At 47.4% G+C, this 10,735-nt stretch overlaps 1 protein-coding gene across 3 annotated transcripts in view; it reads left to right on the top strand.

Annotated features, from left to right (window-relative positions):
* Positions 1–634: 634 nt before the first annotated feature.
* The window catches only part of cdh26.1 (cadherin 26, tandem duplicate 1), a 36,024-nt gene continuing 25,923 nt past the window's right edge, over positions 635–10,735 (top strand). For 2 of the 3 annotated variants that reach the window (XM_057319879.1, XM_057319878.1), the window contains exon 1: positions 635–784. In XM_057319879.1, coding sequence (XP_057175862.1) covers positions 749–784 — 36 coding nt within the window. In that variant the 5' untranslated portion in view covers positions 635–748. The remainder of the gene's footprint in view (positions 785–10,735) is intronic. The other variant, XM_057319880.1, reaches the window with a different exon arrangement.

The raw sequence follows: 10,735 nt of genomic DNA, 5'->3' as shown, positions 1-10,735 counted from the left end.
GTCTTAAACAATCCTTCAGCAATCCCACAATAATAACAAAAACAACAATAATACTAATACTACTAATAATAATATGGTATATTTACATTATTATTAATAATTAATACAGAAAACCATGTATTTGAAATTGTGTCATTGTTATGACACGTGTGTTTTTTAACACACTCCTGTGCCTACTTTATGCACAATAGTTCAAAGCCACCAGCTCTACTTTTAGCAAAGGTAGTTGATAATTGCCCTTTAAAAAAAAAAAACGTTTGTGCAGTCTACTACCTCCTTATGTAATGCAAATTTGCAAATGATGACTATAATCTTTGCAAATAAACACTGTTTGGCTCATTTTTGGCAACAATTTAATAAGACCAAACATAAAAGATGTGAAAAGGCTTACTGCCAGTACTGCCTATTTGCCTATGGAGAACGACAAGTGGTGAAGCCTGTTTTTCCACAGCACAGTGGGAGTTAAAGGTGAAACCTAACTCTGTGACGAATGGCCCCTCCCAAGCTGCTGCCCTCAAGGCATTATATGGTTGTAATGACTCATTGTGTTGAAAGACACCATACAAACACATACACACACACACACACACACACACACACACACACACACACATGAACATGAACATCCTCACAGAATTGTGCAGAAGTAGACAAACGCTGTGGGATGGCTTATCACATCTGATGTTAGTACAGGTGAAAGCCAAAGGTGGTTCATTTTAGGAGTGTTGGCTAGGAGGAGCATTTCAGCATGACAAAGATCACCTTTTTGCTCTGTCTGCTCGCTGTGAGTACAACGTATTTGAATTTAAAATGACTAACATCGTATGTAATATATAACAATGACTAATAGTAATTGTCGATATGTTGTACATGCTGAGTCAGATTTAAGTATTTAAAGTTATTATTTGCTTTACAATTTAAATTAGATGTTTGTGCGCAGTCAGCACACATATAAGAATACTAATTAAGCACCCATTTGCCTCAATGATAAACAAAAGAATAGAGGATAATCAAACAAACATTTGAGCTCTCCCAAACTAGAAGAGGCTGTGGAAATACATGTACTTCAGTTCCCTGTATTGACACACACATTCAAATTGTACATCAGATCTTTGTGAATTACAGTTTATGCATCTCAACATGCTTGTACAAGGAACAAAGGGTTATAAAATGGAGGAACTAAATTACATAAAAATCGAAAGTAATAATTGTGAACTAGCGCCCCTAATTTATTTGTAGGTCTGCAGGATAATAACATTACGCTGTTTCACTTAGACATATGTTGTTATATATTGTTATCATGGAAGTATCATGATTTACTAGAGCAGAGGTACTCAACTTCAGGGGCCTGGAGGGCCACATTTCAACCACATGAGATACAGAGGGCCACTGGCTTATATTTATACGATTTTAACATGTTTATTCATTTAAACCAGGTTTTGGAGACAAAGCACAGTATTGCTCTGTAAAAGAGTATGAGAAAACTATATTTACACATGAATTATGCCTAATCAATAAGCACAAAAACATTACTGATGTTTACATTAATAATGATTACTAATTTATAAAATACTGCACAAAACTTTCAAATGGTCATGAAAACCTATAAAATAAAATGCAAATTATATTTCACACATCAAAAAACTGTTTAAAAGTACAGTAAGTCTTATCCCAGTATGGTGAAAAGGATGCCATTGTGGATTTTACTAGTGAGACGTTTGAGTCTGCATACGTTTCACAAGTACTTTGAGATTTGGTTCCTGTTCACTTGTAGCTGCTCTCAGATAATCTGAAAGATGTCTATCAGTTAGACGGGAGCGGTGCTTTGTTTTAATTATGCCCATAGCAGAGAAGGAGCTCTCACAAACATATGTAGATCCAAAGCAGGTCAGGATTTTCTTAGCACACTGAATTAGTGCAGGATATGTGTCCTTGGGAACGAAAGATATCCAGAATGCGTCGGCGTTTTCATCCTTGTGCCTTTCTTTGAGAATAGTATTGTGCTGCAACTCAATTAGCTGCTCCTCAAACACAGCCCGTTCGACTCCGAACTGTAGATCTCTGACTAACACTGAAGTAGAAAGTACGTCACAAGCAAAAGGATTTTCCGTAAATGCCAGCAAAGGTTTCATGGCCTTCACGTCCGCGAATCGCCGGGAAAACTGCTATTTTAGTTCAGTGAGGTATGGGCAGTAAGCAGCAGCTGACAACGGTCGTGCAACAGACTGCAGAACGGGAAAGTGTGTCAAGTCGTCTTCCTTAAGTTGTTGAGCAAATAAGTCAAGTTTTGTTTCAAATGCGGATACATCATTGAACATCATCGGAAGAATTTTTTGCCTCCCTTGAAGTTTGAGATTAAGTGAATTTAAATGGCAAGTTATATCTGTCAAAAATGCAGCGTTTTCAATGAATGTGTCATCATTTAAGAGAGACAGTAAATTATGTTGACCCTTCTCTTCCAAAAACATGCGCACAGCAGGAAGCAATTGCATGAAACGGCATAACACCTTTCCACGACTAAGCCATCGGACATCCGCATGCATTGTCAAGTCACTGTATGCACTCTCGTACTCTTCCACGAGCGATCGGAACTGTCTATGTTTCAGTGCGTGTGCAAGAATAAAGTTCACTATCCTTACCGCACTGTCCATTGTCTCTTTGAGTGCTCAGCCTCTTAGTTTGCTGCATAATTGCTCCTGATGCAGAATGCAATGATATGAAAATAATGCAGACATTTCAGGATCATTTCTGAGCAAAGCAATCAATCCTTTCTCCTTTCCGACCATTGAAGGAGCTCCATCGGTAGTTACAGAAACAAGTTTTTTTAAGGTTAATGCTTTTGCCTGGACCATGAAAAAAGTCTTTTAGCGCAGAGTAAATGTCCTCTCCTCGCGTTTGGCCTTTTAATGGTAGCAAAGTCAACATTTCTTCTGCAAATTTCTCCTCTTTGAGAAAGCGTACCCAGACCAGAAGCTGCGCGATGTCTGTGTTGTCAGTGGATTCATCCAATGCCAAACTAAAATACTCGGCACTTTCAATGTCTTTTAAAAGCTGTGAAAAGAGATCATCTGTAATGTCTTCGACTCGCCTGGTAACTGTTGAATCAGATAGCTGTAGCTTTGAAATTTGTCTAATAATGTCATCCTTGTTCTTGAAATCCGAAAACAGTGATTCCGCGCAGTCGATGAGTGTATTTTTCAGAAATTCTCCTTCTGTAGCTGGTTTCTTTGCTTTTGCAATATTCCAGGCGATTCTGAACGATGCCTCAGTAACATTGTCACTGCACTTAACATCACTGCGAAACAGGGATTGTTGGGACTGAAAGCCATCTCGCAAAGTCTTTATTTTCTGTTTTCTGAGATTACTGTCAGTGGGATACGCATCCTTGAATTCGGGGTGAAGCTGTTCATGGTGCCGTTGCAGATTAGCGCACTTTAACACAGCAATCGTCTTTTGGCAGATGAGACACATTGGTTTGCCTTGTACCTCAATAAAAGCAAATTCAGATTCCCACGCAGGGTTAAAAATCCTGTTTTCATCATCCACCTTTCTTCGTTTGGTCGCCATCACATAAATTATAGTTAAAAAAAGTTCCGTGAGTATAGCTAATAAATTAGCCTGATTAGGCGGTTTCACTTTCACAGACTAATATTAGTCTCGCGATAGGTTGCATTAAATTATATAGGCAAAATCAGGTCGAGCAATTATATACATGCCATTAAAATTAATTAAGTCATAAATGTCATGTGTGTACTATTTTGTTTAGTCATGATAACAGCATAATTTTAATAATAAATAAAGTTTTCATGCCTCATTAGGTGTGTTTACTTTATGCTGCGCTGCGCAGACGGATCAGCATCTGACGTCAAAGTCCCGTGAGAGCAACTCGACAGCAGGAGCGGTCTGCTCTCGAAATAGGATGTTATAGGTTGATCGGTCAGCGCTGCCACGGGCCACATTTTAAAGGGCAACGGGCCTGATGCGGCCAGCGGGCCGCCTGTTGAGAACCACTGTACTAGAGTCTGGTTTCAGACATCAAAGTGCAGGAATGTGTGAGCAGGTGGTATCCAAATAAATATACCTGTACATCTGAGCTGAAAAGTATTGGGAATTGTTTCCTTTTTTACAAATAGTTTAAAGAGATAATGTGCACAGATAAACAAATAAACACACGCACATACAGAACATTACAGAATTGAACAAAAGTAGTTAAAACCATTTTTACAGTATGTAATACAATGGCATTTCAGCCAGTGTTTACAGGAACAGGTTGCAAAATTTCACAACTGTTATAAATGGCACTTGTTAAGGCAACTTTTGTTATTAGTAATGCTTATTACCAAAGCACCCTAGCTATCACATAACATCATGCCAAAATCTACTCTGGAAATAAAGGAACCGCACAAGCTGTTGGGTGTAGGGACACAGTGTAGGGACACAGGTGTCTTTAGAAATAAAGATGACATTTCCATTGCAACACATTGTCTTTACATACAATTTTATTACAGGTGCCAAACAATTAATCGCATCCAGAATAAAAGTTTGTGTTTACATAATATATGTCTATACATATTAAAGGCGCAGTTCTTTATTAACAGCGACCACTAGCGTTGCATTATAGATTTGCAACGAATCGCTCAGTCCAAACACGATGGTGGCCACCACAGTACAAAAAGATGTCGTTCCCTATTGATACTTCACTCGTACAGCGTAGCAGGACGCTATGGGGAAAACGTCTTGGTTACGGATGTAACCTCAGTTCCCTGATGGAGGGAACGAGACGTTATGTCCTTCTTGCAACAACACGTGCTGCCTGCTGCAGCAGTCGTGAGAGGTCTCAGGCTCCTCAGAACAAAGGTGAATGAATGAGGCACGCCGTCTTCCTTTTATACCCGGATATCCGGGGTCGGAGTCCGGCATGCAAATTTCATTCGCCAATTTCATTGGCCTTTTCTAAGAAATCGGAAGCGATTGGTTCTCAAGGACGTACCCCATCTGTCGGCTCGACACAACGTCTCGTTCCCAAGACGTTCCCTTTCTGTCGGTCTCTCGACGTTGTGTCGAGCCGACAGATGGGGTTCCTAAGGAAAACACCACAACGCTGTGCCCTGTCACAATCTCTAGCGAAGCGACGGTGATTGGCCTGGGCGTGTCACCGTGAGCGCTACCGCGAAATTGTAACCTACCAGTGGGTAGGTAGGGGGTCCCAGAGCTTTTCTCGAAAGGTGGGAAGGCCCCTGCCTTCGGCCCTCACAGGTGGCGGCCTTGTTTCTCTAACAGCGAGAAGCCGCCCGGTACCGTAAGGCCACTGGGTAAGCGCCACTTCCTCAAATGGGGGATGCGCTACAGAGACCACTTCCTAACGCAAGGAGGAGTTTAGTGGAGATACCAACATGGTCTCGCCGTTAGGGGAGAACTCATGGGAGGAATGTGTGGACTGAAGGAGTTAATCGCAAGGTGGAGGTCCACCTAGGGAAGGTCATGGGTTACCAAGGTGGGAACCAATCATGAGGATACATCAGACGGAACCGCCCTGCTGGGGGGTTACAACGTCCGGTAGCACTAGGTCCGGTTAGAGCTATGTTGTGGATAACTCAGTTGGTACCCGGCCTAAGGGGCAGGGCTGCTCTGCCCAGCCTGCCTGCAGGAGGTGCTTGCTTAGTGATGGATGGAGTGCCTGTTCTTCACCCAGTGGGGAAAGAAGGGGGGCAAAAATAGGTAAGGCACTGTCTTTTCGCAGGTGTACGCATTACCGACCGCCGGTCTTACCTGATGCCCTGTAAGACTCGAGCTGATACCGGTATTACGCGGAGGCTGTAGACCCTCGTGAAGGTGTTGGGCATAGCCCAACCCCCAGCTCTGCAGATGTCTGCCAGAGAGGCGCCCTGAGCCAGTGCCAGTCTCTGTTTGGAGACAGCCCTCCCCTTCTGCTGACCTCCAAAACAGACAAAGAGCTGCTCAGAGCTTCTCAAGCTCTGCGTGCTGTCCAAGTAGAGGCGCAATGCACGTACTGGACACAACACGGATGGGGTTGGGTCTTCCTCCCCGGTGGGGAGCGCCTGTAAGTTCACCACCTGGTGTCTGGGGGGAGTGGTGGGAACTTTGGTCACGTAACCGGGCCGGGGTCTCAGGATAGCGTGAGAATCACCGGGCCCGAGTTCTAGGCAATCTGTGGACACGGAGAATGCTTGTACTTTCGAAGAACAGGGACGCCTTGGCCCACACTTGGCCCAATCGGCTCCTCTATGCTTTCCCCCCAATCGCTCTCATATCACAGCTGATCAGGAGGATCAGAGATCAGGCGCACAAAGTGCTGTTCGTATCCCCACTCTGGACGAACCAGCCTTAGATCGCAGACCTGTCTCGGTTGCTCGTGGCAGCCCCGTGGCCTATTCCCCTGAGACGAGACCTCCTCTCTCAGGCAGGCAACACGATCTGGCACCCCCAGCCCGAGCTGTGGGCTCTGCACCTCTGACCTCTCGATGGGAGCCTGTCTTTTCCGCCGGGTGTGCAGCCCGTGGCACAGACCCGGAATCTTGCGACGTATCATTGATACTGTCCTTCCTGCAGGAGCTGTTGGAAAAGGGTCGTTCCCCTTCCACGCTCAAGGGCTATGTGGCAGCCATTTCAGCTTCCCACGCCCCTATAGCAGCCCAAACGGTGGGAAAGAACAACCTCGTTGTTCGTTCTTAAAGGGGTCCAGGCAGCTCTGCCCTCCTCTCCCCTCTACTATCCCTGTATGGGATCTTCCCACGGTGCCTGACGCTGAAAAAAAAATTGCAAATGCAAATAATTGTTAACAATTTTGATTAAATCTTTAACACAACTGTGTGTCACTTTTATTGAGTAAAAACTGCTTTACATAGCCTATCCTCCAAAAAAGCAACATATATTTTAAAAGTTGTGTTTCGTTCCATGACAATTACTGTCTAAGATAATCCAAATACTTGTTAATTCATATGTAACGTGTAAACTTTATCCACGTTATCGTCGCTTACCCATTGTGCTAACAATATTAAATGCACTAAATCTGCTCTTACATGTATGTATTTGACAGACTCTCTGTATAAATGACTTCAAGGTGCATTCAAGGTATATATTTTTTAGTAGGTGCGTTTGTATCAAACCAAGTATCCTCCAATACGCCACTATGCTAACCCAGCAATAAGTGCACAATAAACCCCAAAAAACATCAAGCTGAAAAGTTTCTGTGGAATTGCCTGCTGAGACGCTAAAGTTAAATAAAAAGTGAATGTACAATATGAGCAAACAGCCTACATAGTCATATGGTTAGGGGGTTCGGTTGCAATAATTGAGTAAAAAGACAATAAACTAAAAAAGCAAGAAACATTAAAAATCAATAGAACAAATGTGTTTTTAGTATAACAAAGGTTTTTGACTATACAAATCTCACTTGTATTCATGGTGTGACGGTCCCCGGGGTTTATAGTGGCTAACGTAATTTCCCTTTCTGTCGGTCTCTCGACGTTGTGTCGAGCCGACAGATGGGGTTCGTCCCTGAGAACCAATCGCTTCCGACTTCTTAGAAAAGGCCAACGAAATTTGCATGCCGGACTCCACCCCCGGATATCCGGGTATAAAAGGGAGACGGCGTGCCTCATTCATTCACCTTTTGTTCTTCGGAGCCTTCGCTCATGATCAACAGACTTCGCTACAAGTAGCAACTACAAGACTGCCGGTTCTACGACGTGGTGCAGTGGACTGTCCCTTCCTGCGGCGACTTCCCCTGGTTCGAGCTTTTTCTCTAAAAGAGCAAATTTCTCCAGCGTGGCATGTCCCGCTGTTCTCGTGGGTGCAACACACTCATCGATAGACACAATGTCTGCTTCCAGTATGCTGGGGCAGATGTTGTGGATACGTCCTGCCCGCACTGCGGGCGGTTGACGATTCAGACACTTGTGGTCCAGGAGAGACACCTCTGGCTGAACCTTGCACAGATGAGTAACGCCGAGAAAGTCCGCTTTCTCGATGCACCCATCTCGCAAGGGGGCTGTTTGGTGATACTGTCGAGCTGCAGTACTCGACAGTAAAGGAGCAGACAGAGGATATCAAGTATATCCTCCCCAGCCACGACTCGACCGCCCTCTGGCCGCCGAGATCCCGTTCACCATCTGCTTCCCAGCAGCCCTGGTCCTCTTCGAGACATCGAAGAGGAAACCACCACCCCGTCAGCAGCCGCGGCGGAAGCCAAAGCGGCCCTCATGGGAAGACCCCAGGGAGATCGAGAATACCTTCGGGCCCGACCCCAGCCATTCCATTGCTGGTGGTCGATCCGGGATGGTTCCTGCCCCGTCCCAACAGCCCACTTCTAAGAGTTTTTTCTCTCTCTGGGCGTTTATCACGGCCGCTCTCACCCTCTACACGACGGTGTTCGGCAACTCGACGTTGCGTCACGGCGAGACCCAATGTCGAGGATAATCATCAGCCTAAGCTATATCATCGCCAGGCAGGTAAAACTGCAGAGCCGATCTCCTCTCCGGGGGCCCCCCCACGGCGAGGGATCCGCACTGCCAGCCATCGAACCACCCCCAGGAGGTCGATGAAGCAGAACGTACCCCTAGCCTCCCTGTCTCGGTCCCTGGGAGCCTGACAAGAGCTTCCCAAACCGTCACGGTGACTACGGGATACGGTCAGCAGAGGCAAGGATGCTCCCGTGCTTCGGGCCGAGGTCGCCACCCCTCTGGTGAGGAAGCGATCGTGCTCGTCCCTCTAGCCGAGATGTTCAACGGGTTTTACAGCCCGTACTTCATCGTCCCCAACAAAGCGGGGGTCTCTAGATCTGTGTACCCTGAACAGGCACCTACTCAAGCTGCCGTTCAGGATGCTCACGCAGAAGCGCATCCTGGCATCTATCAGATGTCAAGATGGATTCATGGCAATCGACCTGAAGGACGCTTACTTGTCTCGATTCTCCCTCGTCATCGCCCGTTCCTACGGTTCACTTTCGAGGGTCAGGCATATTAGTACAGAGTCCTCCCTTTCGGTCTGTCCCTGTCCCCACGAGTCTTCACGAAGATCGTGGAAGCCGCCCTCACTCCCCTCAGGGAGAGAGGTGTGCGGGTACTAAACTATCTCGACGACTGGCTCCGCGAGATCTGTTATGTACACACAGGGACCTAGTGCTTCGGCACCTAGATCGATTGGGACCACAGGTCAACTGAAAAAGAGCAAGCTCTCCTCTGTGCAGAGCATCCTCTTTTTTGGTATGGAACTCAACTCTGTCTCCATTACAGCGCGACTGACTCAGAAAGCGCTCAGTCAGTGTTGAACTGCCTGGAATATTTCAAGCAGCCAGCGGTCCCCCTGAAATTCAGAGGCTCCTGGGCACATGGCATCCTCGGCGGTGGTGATACCCCTCGGGTTGATGCACATGAGACCGCTCCAACACTGGACTACAGAGTCGAGTTCCCTGGAGAGCGTGTCACACGGGCAGCAGGCGGATGGTGATTACGCCTCTCTGCCAACGCACCCTAACCCCTGGTCTTCAATGACCTTTCTACGGATGGGGTCCCTCTCGGGCAGGTCATGAGGCGTGTCGTGGTGACGACAGATGCCTCCCTGCAGGGTTAGGGTGCCGTGTGCAACGGGCACGCAGTGTCGGGGCGATGGACGGGCCCCCGCCTGCGCAGGCATATCAACTGCCTAGAGTTGTTGGATGTGCTACTTGCACTGAAGGGGCTATAACCTCTCGTGCAGGCCAAGCACGTGCTGGTCCGGTGGACAGCACAACTGCCATAGCGTATATCAACCGCCAGGGTGGCGTTCGCTCACGGCAGCTAACACGACTCGCCCGACGCCTCCTCCTGTTGAGTCCGCAGAGGAGCAGATCCCTGCGAGCCACACATATCCCAGGCGACCTGAACCAGACAGCCGATGCGCTCTCTCGTCAGTTGACGCCTCGCAGAGAGTGGCAACTCCACCCCTGCGCAGTCCAGCTCATTGGGTACAGTTCTGGCGGGCTCAGGTAGACCCCTTCACCTCCTTGGACACCACCCATTGCCCGCTAAGGTACTCCCCACCCGAGGCCCCCCTCGGCACAGATGCTCTAGCACACATCTGGCCGTGGGACAAGCGGAAGTACATCTTCCCCCCAGTGAGCCTCATTGCACAGACCCTGTGCAAGGTCAGGAAAGAGGAGCATCAAATGTACTAGTTGCGCCATACTGGTCCAACCGGACTTGGTTCCAGGAGCTAATGCTCTTGACGACAGCTCCCCCCTGGCCGATTCCCCTGACGAAGGACCTGCTTTCCCAGGGGAAGGGCACATTATGGCATCCCGGGCCAGACCTCTGGAACCTCCATGTCTGGCCCCTGGACAGAACGAGGAGATCCTGAGTGGCCTACCCCCTGCGGTGGTTAAGACCACTACTCAGGCTAGGGCCCTGGCCACTAGGCGACTATACGCCTATAAGTGGTGCCTCTTCTCATCCTGGTGCTCTTCTCGAAGAGAAGATACACAAAGTTGCTTGATCGGGTACGTGCTTTCCTTCCAGAGACTCGAGAGTAATCTCTCCCCTTCCACACTGAACGTGTATGGAGCCACTATTGCCGCTCATCACGACTCAGTTGCTGGTAATCTCTAGGACAGCACAACCTGATCATTTGGTTCCTAAGGGGCACGGGAAGGCTACCGCCTCACCCGCACTCCGTACCCTGTTGCGACCTTGATGCGGTCCTGGAGCCCCTCGGAGATGCCGCTCTTTCTCACCTCACG

Source organism: Triplophysa rosa, linkage group LG21 (assembly GCF_024868665.1).
Source record: "Triplophysa rosa linkage group LG21, Trosa_1v2, whole genome shotgun sequence".
Taxonomy (NCBI): domain Eukaryota; kingdom Metazoa; phylum Chordata; class Actinopteri; order Cypriniformes; family Nemacheilidae; genus Triplophysa; species Triplophysa rosa.
This window is presented reverse-complemented; position numbering and strand designations above follow the sequence as displayed.